This window comes from Austrofundulus limnaeus, unplaced genomic scaffold, assembly GCF_001266775.1.
Source record: "Austrofundulus limnaeus strain Quisiro unplaced genomic scaffold, Austrofundulus_limnaeus-1.0 Scaffold181, whole genome shotgun sequence".
Classification (NCBI taxonomy): Eukaryota; Metazoa; Chordata; class Actinopteri; order Cyprinodontiformes; family Rivulidae; genus Austrofundulus; species Austrofundulus limnaeus.
The window spans coordinates 536,482-550,343 of NW_013952583.1; the positions used below are offsets into that span (position 1 = coordinate 536,482).

At 39.5% G+C, this 13,862-nt stretch overlaps 1 protein-coding gene and 1 long non-coding RNA gene across 2 annotated transcripts in view; one reads left to right on the top strand and one right to left on the bottom strand.

Annotated features, from left to right (window-relative positions):
• The window catches only part of loxl3b (lysyl oxidase-like 3b), a gene marked incomplete in the record, with an annotated part of 41,898 nt that overhangs the window by 4,835 nt on the left and 23,201 nt on the right, over positions 1–13,862 (top strand). Inside the window, 4 exon segments of the mRNA XM_014018024.1 lie at positions 5,168–5,506; positions 6,850–7,013; positions 8,199–8,416; positions 11,111–11,176. Of these exon segments, the coding sequence (XP_013873478.1) occupies positions 5,176–5,506; positions 6,850–7,013; positions 8,199–8,416; positions 11,111–11,176 (779 nt within the window).
• LOC106524282 (uncharacterized) lies at positions 10,111–11,097 on the bottom strand. Its single transcript, XR_001310991.1, has 2 exons — positions 10,699–11,097; positions 10,111–10,488 (listed from the first exon to the last, which is right to left on the bottom strand). It is a non-coding gene; the product is annotated as an uncharacterized LOC106524282 (long non-coding RNA).

The window sequence follows — 13,862 nt, forward strand, 5'->3', positions numbered from 1 at the left end:
GAGGAAGACCCAGGACACGCTGGAGGGACTATGTCTCTCGGCTGGCCTGGGAACGCCTTGGAGTTCCCCCGGAGGAGCTGGAAGAAGTGGCTGGGGAGAAGGAGGTCTGGGCCTCCCTTCTGAAGCTGCTGCCCCCRCGACCCGRCTCTGGATAGGCGGAAGAAAATGGATGGATGGATGTAATGCCATACACTACCGATTAAGGAAGTTGAGTACCAGTGTTACCTTTGTGACAGAGCCAAATTAAGTAGAACTCATATAAACTGGTGTGCAGGTAAATTTATTAACAATCCAGCAGACACAACACCATCCACATTAAACTCAATCAGCTATGACTCTCCTAATCTGAGTTCAACTTTTGGGTACTCCACCCATCTCTTCTCTTAGATTATTCTCTCGTAATTACGAGAACTTATCATACACACAGATGGTAAATGGTAAATGGACTGTACTTATATAGCGCCTTTCTATCCATCCAGGACACTCAAAGCGMTTCACACTGCAGACATTCACCCATTCACACACACATTCACACACTGATGATGGCAAACTACAACTGTAGCCACAGCTGCCCTGGGGCACACTGACAGAAGCRAGGCTGCCATAYACAGGCGCCACCGGACCCTCTGACCACCATCAGTAGGCAAGGAGGGTAAGGTGTCTTGTCCAAGGACACAACGACTGAGTCGACTGGACGGGGATCGAACCAGTGACATTCCGGTTCTAGGACGACTCCCCTAACCACTCTACCACAGCCGCCCCAGATAAATGAATTATAGTTACTAGAAAAGAGCTCATAATTATAAGAAAAGAACCCACAATTTTGAGAAAATGTCATAATTATAAAGTAATAAGTCATAAGCAGGAGAAAAGACCTCAGCCCCTTTCATAAGACGGCTCAGTCTGGGCCTGATGCGTTTCCAGTCCTCCAACGAGCATTCAGAAAAAACACGAAGGCGGATAGGCGAGTAAATTTTACTCGCCTCTGATGCTGCACCCCTGATGCGATGCATAACAAATACAGTAAAAGATTTAAGCGATAATGTCATAATTACAAGATATGATCTTATAATTACAGGATAATATGTCATAATTATGCGATAAGTTCTCCTATCAGATGTAATGAGATATTTATGAGAAAATATCTCATAATTATGAGATCCTGATCTCATACTTATGAGAAAAGGTAAGAGTAGCTCTACTTCAACATATTTTTACTCAAGTAAAAGTAAAAATTAGCTGTCCAAGAAATTACGTAAGAGTAAAAAGCATTTTGTGGAGAGGTTACATGAGTACTAAGTAACTAATCATAACATCATTGTAATTATGAGATAAGATCTCATAATAACTAAAGTACATAACCATAAGTAAAAGTAACTAGTTACTACCCACATCTGTCTAAGAGCTCACACCAAAGCTCACATGATCACCAGATTATGCTCAGCTGGTTTCAAAAGTTAACTATAATTCTATCCTTTTTTTTTTTATCATTATCAGCGAGCAATAGGCTTTTCTTCCAGGAAGGCTTGGCCTTTAAATGCCATGTTTAATACAGTGATAACAACTCAACAACCTTCATCACAAGATGATACGATAAATCTAATTCTTCTTCTTTTTCGTTTTTAATTATTGACAAAGAATCGACATACAGAGCATAATTACACACATGCATCTTTTAAAACACAGCGGCTTTCCCACTTTTCCACTAAAGAGCTCTTCCTCACCAAAGCTCAGTAAACGTGTGTGTCCRTCCAGACACTGTGAAATTGAACTCAGACTATGTATTCAGACTCAATGTTTTGGAAAGGGAAACTTAAATTTGCAGTTCCTGTACAAACACATCACACTACAGTGTTTGTGTCAACCGCCCACTCACTAAAAGCTTTGGAGTCTAGTCCTGGAAATATCAATAGCAGGCCTATGTGGTGTTCACTGACAGCTTTATAGACATATGGGAAAAAATGGGTTGTAAAAGTAAAAACTGAGCTTTTTATTCAAATTGGGCATTAGCCTACGAACGTAAAAAAATACTTCATGCAGAGAGGTGTACAAGATGATAGGACTGGGCAATAAAACAGTAACGATATAAATCGCGATAGACATGTGATAGTAAATATGTCTGATAGAATGTGAATAATTTCACTGAACACCGATCCAGAACCACTTTGGCAAAACAACAATTTAGTGACCATGACTCCAATGGTCTACTGGTCTATGTTGTGGACTTCCATATGGGAAATCAGGGTCTAAGACTCAATTAATGCAACTTTAAGAAAAAAATCTCTTCAAACTTCATAGTGGCGTTTCTCTGAAACATATTTTGCGGACCGCAGATTGGTCTTCAGTTAATACGTTTAAAAAGTTTTACTACCGAGAGTCCGGGGAAGGGACTAAGTTCTCAGATAGAAGTTTGAGTTGTCATTTCAGATGATCGGAATTTTCTTTCTGAAAATAAATTTTGTTGGATTGCATATCCATTGAGGTTGTGTGGTTGAATCCTGTGAAATAGTCCACACAAGCAGTGTGATTGTCATCAGCTTTGAACATGCTGTTTACATCTCTGAGACGAAGGAAATAAAAAATAATTATTATTTTGAAGTAAATAAAAAATAATGCCCCCTCATCCCAGCAGGTGTGCAGGATGAGGGACATCATTTGAATTGTAGTGAACTGTTGGGGCGGCTGTGGTAGAGTGGTTAGGGGAGTCGACCTGGAACTGGAAGGTCGCCGGTTCGATTCCCGTCCAGTCGACTCAGTCGTTGTGTCCTTGGGCGAGACACCTTACCCTCCTTGCCTACTGATGGTGGTCAGAGGGTCCGGTGGCGCCTGTGTATGGCAGCCTYGCTTCTGTCAGTGTGCCCCAGGGCAGCTGTGGCTACAATTGTAGTTTGCCATCATCAGTGTGTGAATGTGTGTGTGAATGGGTGAATGTCTGTAGTGTGAAGTGCTTTGAGTGTCCTGGATGGATAGAAAGGCGCTATAGAAGTACAGTCCATTTACCATTTACCATGGTTAACACTGACGCCTCGGAGTTTGCATTGTTCTCCTGGTTCTGGTTCCTTGTTCTCCTCATCCACCCCCCCCACCCCCCCCCAAAAAAACAAAAAAAACATGTACAATAGGTTGCCTTCAGGTTCAGGCTGCCCTGGGATTTGCCTGGATAAATAACGGGAAATAAATAAAATAAATAAATAAAACATGGCATTCTGGGGGATGTAGGCTGAGGGAAGGCTTTAATCGCTTGACCTCTCTTGGTTCAGCTAAGCAAGGCTGGTGGCGTCAACTCATTCTTTGGTACAGGGTGAAAGGAGAAAATGAAAAATTCAGCCTTATCACCCATGATGACATTTGAATGAGTTTTTCTGATGTATGTCTATTGACTGAGATGTACATGTTTATAGGGGATATGTCCTGCAAAATCCACTTTTTTTTTGGCCCTTAAATATATTTTCTTGTACTTGGAGACTCTAAGCGTGCAGAAAAGTTTAATTTAGTTTATCCCGGTGCTGCGTAGATATTTTTTCTGTTTGGGTCATATTTTTCAGTTCCTTCAGTTTTCTCTATTCCCTGTTACATTTTCTGAACACAGAACTGCTGAATAAGGTCATGGACTTCGGACTAACCAGTTTCATGAATTCTCAGTTTTGCGGGTTCATCGTCTTCTTTCTTCTCTGGCTCTGGGTCAGACTCTGGCTCTGGGTCAGACTCTGGCCCTGGGTCAGACTCTGGCTCTGGGTCAGACTCTGGCTCAAGGTCAGACTCTGGCTCCAACATGTAAGGCTGGATGAACAGGTCTTCCATTGTTGACATCTATTAATTAAGTAAATAAGTTTCTGTGCCGCTAGATAATCATATATTCGCTATCAAAGAACAAATATGGCAGAACAAGAGAGTGGACAATGATCATTGGGAGAAAAACCTAGAGGGGGGTTGTGAAGCGCCTCCTTTTTAAAGACACAGCATCAAAACGAGCTGCTCTCAGATTCACCTCAGAAAAGTGGTGAAAGAGGGGCTTATGGAGTTACAATAATGAGGAATTCAGACCAAAGCATTGCAGTTCCACTTTATATAGACCCCAACTGAAGGATTTATGGTAAAAGGATTTAAAGTCATGATACTGTATATCCCCTTCAAATGTGAGGCAGTGAGACTAAAATCACAACAGATCAGCTGGTTTGAATTAAAATACTGAAGCGGCTCTTTGCACATCTTATTCCCATGTGCCGGCCATCTTTTCTGTGACTTTCATTATATCATTTTAGTGTTGTGATTATCCCCCATGACTGTTTATGCCCAAGTGTGTGTGCATGAATGGCTGTCAGCAAAATATGTTGTGAACCACTGGATGAATTTTAATGAAACTCTTAGGAAGTAATCATTGGATGTACATCAACAACTGATTTAACTTTTGGAGTCATCCTTATGCAAGATGGATGCTACAACCAATGTGACCACAGCTGTGTTATTGACCTAAATTTTGATTTGGTAGTAGCCGAAAGGCTGTCCTTTCGCATATTTTGAAAGCTAACAGATTAAACAGTTGTTAAACAAAGACAGAAATGCATGGTCCAAGAATGAAGGTAYTCCGTGAGATGATCAGCTGAGTTTWATTGCAACAACAGGAAACACAGAGAACAACCTGGCCTGTCTCTGTGCCTCTGCTTCTCTCTGTCACTGTCTCTCCACACTACTCACTGTGTCTCGAGAGGCCTCATATATATATATTAACAAACACCATTCTGTCATCTTAGCAAGATTTGATACAAGGTCAATGGAAAACACAAAGATAAACACAAGTGATATCTAAGAATGACTGTTGTTAGCAAATCTTGTTCTGACTTTAATCATTCTATCTGCAGAACAGCATGTCATGAAAACCTAGGTCATTAAAGGATGTCATGAATTACTTGCTTAAACATAAAAGTATTAGTTCCATTACAACAGTTTTATTTTAAAAATGCTATCTTTATCAAAAATAAACTTTGTCAAATATGTCATTTTCTTGTAAAGTTGTAAGGGCTGTGAACAGGCTGGTGCTGAGGCCAAAATGAGAACGTCAGGGACAGTTTTTGTCATCATTTCTGCCTTACTGCATATACAGTAAAACAAACGGCTCTAAATTTTTTCTCATTTACATACTAGACATTGTCTCTTTCTCTTCTTTCAGCTGAAGTAATGGAGAAGTTGAGGCACAGGCAGCAGTTTGTGTTCAGCCTTCTGTTATGGCTGTGGTTTCCTAATTGTTCAGCTCAAACCACAGCGGCAAACAGAGCCAACCTGGCACCTACCCCGTCTTTATCCCCTCAGACTGAAAGGCTTAAAGTCCGACTATCTGGATACCCCCGAAAACACAACGAGGGGCGGATAGAGCTGTTCTACAAAGGAGAGTGGGGAACCATCTGTGATGATGACTTCTCTATAGCCAATGCCAACGTGCTCTGTCGCCAGCTGGGCTTTGTCTCGGCTACAGGATGGACCCACAGCGCTAAATACGGCAAAGGCCAAGGTGAGACCAACCTGGCTTCTTATTTATTAAACTTTTCAGCCATGAGCTCTCGAATGAAAGTATGTTGTCCTGTGTAGTAGCTGTTAATACAATTAAATGTTTTAGTAAATAAAGTACTGAAAAAATAAATTTCATAATTATACTTCAGCTAAAAACAAAATATCAGAAATTCTAATTAGTGACAATATTTCTTTCAAACATAAAAAACAAGACTTGTTTTACTACAGTGACAATTATTGATGACCAACTGAAAATATTTGCTGCAGAAATCCTGTGAAACCTAGCTGCCAAAACTTGCAGGAGCTATAAAACAAAACATTTAAGTAAAAAAATAAAATAAAATGTTAGCTTAAAGCAACAAAGGGATTGCTAAAAACTAAAAGTTAAGTTGCCAGATGGTAGATGAAAGCTAAAACTAGTAAAAGGTTAGTAAAAGCTCTAAGTAGCAAAAAAAAAAAATAGCTAAAAGGGGTAGAACAGTAGAAAAAGGTGCTAAAATACTGAAAGTTTCAAAATGTTAGCTAAATAATAAAAGTAGCAAAAGGCTATAAAAAGGCAGAATGATAAATAAAACAAACGTAGCCAAAAGTTTAGGTCAAATCTAGAAGTAACAAAAGGCAAAGAGTACCAAAAGGCATATTATAGCAGAACAGTAGCCAAAACTTAAAGGCAGCAAAACACTAGCTAAAATATAAATGTGACAGAATGGTAGCTAAATAATAAAAATAGATCATGGCTAACTTAAAACTGAAAGTAGCAAAAGGCTATTTAAACATAAAAGACAGAATGCTTGCAAGAACATAAAAGTAGCCAAAAAGTCTAGCTTAAAGCTAAAATGTATCAAAAGGCTATCTAAAAGCTAAAAGCATCAAAAGGCTAGCTAAAYRCTAAATGTAGCAGAGCTGTAGCTACAAACTAAAAAGGACTGAAGGACTATCTAAAGTTAAAAGCATCAAAAGGCTAAATGCTAAATGTAACAGAGCTGTAGCTAAAAAGTAATGTAGGGCAAGATAAAAATAGCGCAAGCATACTAAAGTAAGCTTCAAAGAAAACAATGTTTTTTAAAGAAATGAAAGTGATCTTCATGCATTTCTGTGGCCATTATATTTGTAAATTAAACATTTTAAAAAGTATAAAAGTAGCAGCACCCATGTTTGGAGCTGAACTCGTTGCCAAAATTTCATCAAAAGAGCAACAGCTGCTAGATTGCAAACCGTATAAAAAACCCAGAAACAATAGTGTGGATGCTGACTCATCATTTGCACAATAGAAACTTCAGACTTGAACTGTTTGATCCCCTCTGGCCTGATGTGTGTCAGAGTCTCACTGACTGTCTGCGGCAGGAAAAATCTGGCTGGACAACGTGTTGTGCAACGGCGGTGAGAAGAGCATTGAATTCTGCAAGTCTCGCGGCTGGGGCAACAGTGACTGCACTCATGATGAAGATGCTGGAGTTGTTTGCAGAGACGAGAGGATCCCTGGCTTTGTGGACCCAAATGTTATAGATGTAAGTTACTGCTGTCAGTTTATGAATGAATATTATTTAGTTTATATGGTTTAATGTAGGAGATGTTTATCACTACARTATAACTGTGGTAACTTTCAAAACATCTGTTTGAAACTTCATCATTCACTTTTGAGGTCAACTCTGTCACTTACCAAAAATATCTCAGGAATCATTGAACAGATTTTACTGAAGCTTTCAGAAAATAACCAATGGATATTCCTCTACAACTGACCCAATTCAAGATGGCTCCCAGAGCCAATTGAATATTGGTATTTGTCTGACTCTTGGTGTGGTAGTGATGGCGCATTAACCCCTACACACACTCCAAATGCTACCATGTTGTGCATTTTTTAGCTTTAATCTTTGGCATTAATTGTTGGTGTCAACCCTGACAGTCTGTTAGCAAAATATCTGATGAACCACCAGACAGATTTCAATGAAACTTTCTGAAAGTAATTTCTGAACGTACATCTACAACTGATTAACTTTTTAGAGTTGACTTCTTTATAAAACTCACACATGTAAATAACTCAGTCAGTTTAACAGACATTGACTTAGCATTTTGCGTGGTTGCAGCTGAGACTAATTCACCACGCGTACTCAAGCACTCTGTGCAACATCTGTGCATAAAATTTTAGCATTCGCTGTTTGCCTCAACTCTGGTTGTTTGTTAGCAAAATAACTCCAGACGGAATTTAATTCAACTCTCAGGAAGTAATTATTAGACGTACACCTACAACTCATTTACTTTGAGTTACCTTGAGTAGATAAAGGTGCAAATGTGATGAGAGCTTCACAGTCACATTCTTAAATACAGTATCTGAACAGTCAGTTAACTGAGGCTGTGACTTCTTCCTCTTCTGTCTCTTTTTAGTGAGACTCAGTCAAATGTGGCGACCAGACTTTAATCTTCAACCATAGCCAGGTTTTTTTTTTTGTTCTTTTTCCCAAATAAACTACAGCGGAAGAGAATCGCTGCAGATCTGCTTCTCACATCAACTATTAAATATTTGTTACAGCTTCCCCATGACTCACGGTGAATTCTGTTGATCTTATCACGGTTATGTGTCTTGGTTTGAACAAAAAATGTTCTGAATAACGAAAGAAGAGAGAGACGTTTGACAAGGAAACAAACGGTGTACGAGGATCCGTAATAAAATCCTCTCACTCGGTCTGTCCTTCCAGGCRCAAGTCGATGAGAACAAAGTGGAGGAGGTGCGACTCCGTCCTGTCGTCGTCACGACCAAGAAGAAGCTGCCCATTACCGAGGGCGTGGTGGAGGTGAAGCGCAAAGATGGCTGGGCTCAGATCTGTGACCTGGGCTGGACCATCAAAAACACCCGCGTGGTTTGCGGCATGCTGGGATTCCCACATGAAAGGAAGGTCAACAAGAACTTTTACAAGTAAGAAACTGACTCATCTTAAACTGTCAAGAATCCAACTCTGATGATTTAAGAGGTTTAAGCTGCAGCTGACAACATTTATACACTATAGTACAAAGGAAATAAAACCAGGAAGTCATAAATAAGCATAAAGGATATACTCATGTTGGTTAAATTAGCCAATTTGTGATCAGTTATTAAAAACATGAAGGTAATGTACTGAAATACACATTTTAAATCTTTCATAAAACATATCTACATGCTGTACCTGACTCATAAAAAGAGTAATTATTTTTCTTTCATTTAATGGAAGCAAAATGCAGCTCATCGTTGGGAATAGGTGACAATTGTGTTTAACGTTTTTGGAAATTTGATTGATGTGTTCTTGCTAAGGTGCTTTTCATCCTGGATAAAGATCATGCTATGATGGAAACAGTCTYAGTCTTGGAGAGGTCTTCAGGCACATATTAAGAATGTGGTGGGCTCTACATTGGGTTTGATAGGTTGTGAGGGGTTTTAATGTTAACAAAACTTCAGTGACTGTGTTTTTTTGGGGTCCTGGGTGGAATAAGGGGGGAATGTGGTGGTCTCCATGTCGTTGGGGCTACTGTATGTGTACAGGAGTGGCTTAGTCGTGGAGAATTTGAAGCAGACCTGACCACACTGATCTCTAGCCTCATCTACCACTGTGAATGTGACAAGAGCAAGGAAACAGCCTGATCTGATACCAGTGGAGCTAGCATCATGCTACTGTAGCTGTATCCTGATGTGAGCTGAGGAACGTGGAACAGCTGGAGAAATCTGTTTAGTGAGTGCAGAAAGTGCCTTCACATTTGAAGAGGTTTTTCCAAATTTGCTACAATCCAGGCTCAGTCATGTAGATGGCGGGTCCAAAGCATAGCCAAGAGTTTGATGATCATATCAGTGCTATTCTCCTGTTTGTACGGTCAATGTGAAACGTGAGTCAACAAATTACCATTTCAGGTTAGAACGAATACCCTAGATTTGAAGTCTAGACAGTCAATAAAGCTTCATATATCAAGGTTTAAAGGGGACCTATTATGCAAAATTCACTTTTTAAAGGTTTTGGTACTCAACTTTGGGTATGTACTTGACCTTGACCTGACCTGAATCCAACAGAAAATCTATGGAAAGAACTAAAGATCAGAGTTCATAGAAGAGGTCCACGAAAACTSTTTGTGTGGAAGAATGGGCCAAAATCACACCTGAGCAATGCATGCCTCTAGTTTCTCCATACAGGAGGCGTCTTGAAGCTGTCATTGCCAACAAAGGCTTTTGTACAAAGTATTAGATAAATTTCAGTAAGTGTGTTCAATACTTTTTCCTTGTGTCATTCCACATTATTACAAATAACTTCATTTCTGGACATTTATAGTTTGATTTCTTTGTATGTATGGATCACTTGGGTTGTTACCGACATCTAGTGAAAATTTCATGTCATTAGCACCTCTAGTAATATATTTACTGAGAAAAATGGTGATGTGTTCAATACTTATTTTACCCGCTGTATATAAGCAATAAGGATGTGATCCACCGCCACTCATAAGAGGAATTTAAGAAGCCTAGAGAGTCTTACCTATATATTTTATTAGTGCACCTTTTTGTTTTTATTTATTCATTGTGGCCTCATGTGAAACAATTGGATCAGATTTTATTATTTTTCTCATCGCACTTCCAGTAAGAAAACACGGAAGTAAACCACCAACAATTTATTTTTATTGATAGGAAAATGAGTAACAAATGGAAAGCCTGTAAACTTTACCAGGAGTGTGGAGGTTTTGTCTTGATCCAGGTTGTTTCCCACAACTAACAATAGGTGTTAAGACTGCACCGCTCTGAAACTTTACCGTGTCATGATCACTCACTCAGAGTGGGACATCTGCTGCCGTTTCTGTCCTTCCCGTAGTTTGGCTCTGAAGGAAAGTGGAACCACTTCAATCAAACCCAGAAGAATGTGTGCAGACTTTCTCTATCTGCCAGAAGTCTGATTTACTGTATGAGCGTCTGATTGTTGTTTTCCATTGCTCCTTGTGTGGATGTTGTTTTCCCTTCAGAAAATCCATCCTCTTGTTCTGTTATTTTACAGAGGAATCGGAGGATTCATCATTAACTACAGAAGCAGAAAGCGGTGATTTGAATCTTGTGTTTTCCCAGCTGAGATAAAGAATCTGCRTAAATAAGAGGCAAAACTATTAACTGTTATATTGAATTTTCTTCAGCTTGGGGTTTGTTGGCGTTAAAATGGAAGTGGTTTTCGTGTGAGGTCCCAGCTATCCTCTTACCGTTTCCATTTTGTCTCTTCAGTAGAGAGCACACATTCCTGGCGGCCCTCCAGTTCGGGGCATTTTATTGATTCCCTGCAGATGGTTCACAGGAGCACGAGGGGAAACTTGTGTTTTTTCTCAGGCATGTGTGAGGCTCTGGGGAAGGGTCTGGGGTCGGGGAATCAGGTTTTGGAAAAAAGGTTTGGATGCTGAATAAAAAGTGGCCACCTTTTTAAAGCTGAACTCGGGACTKTGATACGTGAGATATGTAATGTGATTATAAAGGAGACTTGTGGAATGTCAAAAATGGGATTCATCGCTGATTCTTGCAGCACAGATGCGGTTTATGGGTTTGCAAGAAGTACAGTTCTGGGTGTGTTTGCTGTTTTTCTCCTGTATGTGATGGAATTTGACCATTTTGCTGTTGCAGAAGTCTGAAAAAGCGAGCAGCTGAGAAGGTCTCCAGTCCAAAGGTCACTGTGTCATCCGGTGGAAGGTACACTAGTGCAGGAAAACCCACCGTCCCACTCCTTTGTGTGGTGTGCCCGCAGCAGTTGTGACAGTGGGTTTCCTGTTAGAGTAGAAAAGAAACATTTAGCATTTAGTTGAACCTTCTCTCTAAAATCACATAATTATGTAAACCAGCATGTGTATGGGCGAACCACTGAAACAGAAATACTCTGGAATGGTCAGGGTTTGCGTTAGGCAAGATTTGCCGCCATCCTACGAGGTGCTACACTTTTAACTGTGTACAGTTTACACAATGATGAACACCTTCATGGCTGAGTTTGGGTTTAACAAAGGATGCCACATAGCACCTACCAATCCACACCTTGTGGTTAGCAGGGTATTTCTATTTCAGTGTAAACCCCATAGTTATACAGGCTTTTGTCTTGTTCTTTTTGTAACAAAACGGTCATTGCACAGAGTGAAACTAACATCTCTAAACAAATGAAAACACAACTTCCAGCTAAACTAGGTAGAACACAAAGTTGGATTTCAGTCACCAAATTCATTTCCACCTGTTTTTTTTGGTTTTTATAAAACTATTAGAGTATTTTGWTTCTACTGATAACATTCTGTGCAGTGCCAAAACAAAGTCCTTACTTTCACCTGTCAGTTCCTTTTAATCTTTTAGAGTAAATCTTGTTCATCATTGTGACGTGTCTTTTGGAAGAATAACTTGATTCTAACTCGAATCAAATCAGTTTTTTCACAGTGCTGTGAAAAAGTTTTTTTTTTTTTCTGTTTACGTGTTTTTGTCCCTCTTGGACGTTTCCTATCAGCAAACGAATGTTAAGGTCAGACAAAGAAACTGAAATTATGCAAAATGCAGTTTTTAAATGATGATTTAATTTATTAAAGGGGGTAATATGTAGGGGTGTGTATTGGCAAGAATTTGGCGATACGATACATATCGTAACGGAGGGGTCACGATACGATATATCCCGATATATTGCGATACTGTGAGCAAGGCAATATATTGCGATATATTGCGATTTTTTGTCCAAAAATTCTATTAAATAAAAACCTCTTATTGGAAAAAAAAAAGAAAAGCTAATGTTTACTTACAATGCTAATGCTACCCTTACTCTCTGGCGCTCAAGAGGTAGAGGAGCCAAATGGCTGGCTCACTTCTGCCAACTAGTGGTCAGAGGCTGAACTACAACATAAAAATGAACGGTTGGCAAGAAGGTTGACATTTTAAACATTAATAAAAAATCGATACAGGGCTTTAAAATATCGATACAGTATCGGGAAATGAAATATCCCGATATTTCAGTGTATCGATATTTTCTTACACCCCTAGTAATATGTATTTTCCAGGCACATAGTTCAATTCTATACCACAAACAAGTAACTATGTTATCTTGAGTTGTTGTGAAAATGCTGTAGATATCCAAATTAAATTTGACTTTGCTTCATAGTCTATCTAAATCCCTTGAAATTGGCTTCTGTCTCTTTAAGAACCTTCTACCGTTTCAAACACTCCCACTTCATTACGTCTCAACAACAATGCTTCAGGGTGGGATGGGGGGGGGGGCTCGGCTGCCTCATGGTTCAGTCAATTACAGTCAGTTGTTCTGGTCCTGAAGCAGTAGACCCAGTTCTCTCAAAGCTGGAGACGAGAAGAAAGGTGTTGCAGCCAAGTGCAAGGGCGTAATCACCGTCTTAAAAGTTGGGGGTGGGGGGCACACATTTTATTAAAAGGTCTTTTTTTTCTGCTTCGGCTGAAAAAAGTGTGTGTGTGGGTCAGAGGGCAAAGATATTGGAAGTTTGGGGGGGACATGTCCCACCCGGTGCCTATGGCGGTTACGCCCATGGCCAAGTGGATCAGATTTCTGTACCGAAGAGCCCAGCATACTCAACCAACTACAAAAAAAAAGGTTGGTTAAATAATTAAAAAAAAAAAACACACAAGTGTGCCTGCTTTTGTAACAGAACAAATGCACAAAATCGGGCAGTTATAAGGCTTTTCATAAAAACACAAAATACCAAAGGGGTAACCAACACAAAGAATTCATATTTGCTAAGTTAAGCTAATGTATGAGGCTAGAAATTATATTAAGTTTTGAGCCGTTTAGGAGCCAAAAGAGACGGCTCTCTGAAAAGTGCTGAACTTCCCATCACTATTTGACTGCTGGTGTGATGATGTGTGTTAGATTTACACTCAACCTAACAGGATGTCAAGATATTTTTAGTAAATATGAGACGGGTCTTTGTGTTATTTTTGGTCAGCAGTGGTTTTGGACTTTAAAGTACTCCATGGAGGCCATTTTTGTCTTTTATCTATTTTCTTGTTTTTGGATCATGAACTCTGACCTTAACTGAGGAAAGTGAGGCCTGCAGGGATTCAGATGTTGTTCTGGGTTCTTTTGGGACTGAGGGCGGAAATTCCACCTCATTACTGAAAGTGTGGGCGGTGTCATGTTGAAAACATAAGCCTAATTTTATTTTTTATTTTTTTTACAAAAGAGTAAGACCATATAAACTATAAGAACAGATCACTACAGATCAGACATGCACCCATGCATAATAATTAAGCCCAAACTTTTACCTTTACACAGCATTCTTTCTTTTCTTTGTGTTGCTTAAAAGGATGTTTTCTCTAAAGATTTTTTGCTGTGGTGTCCTCTTTTTTTTCTTCTTAATTTTTCCAAAACTGAGGGGGTCTAGACCCC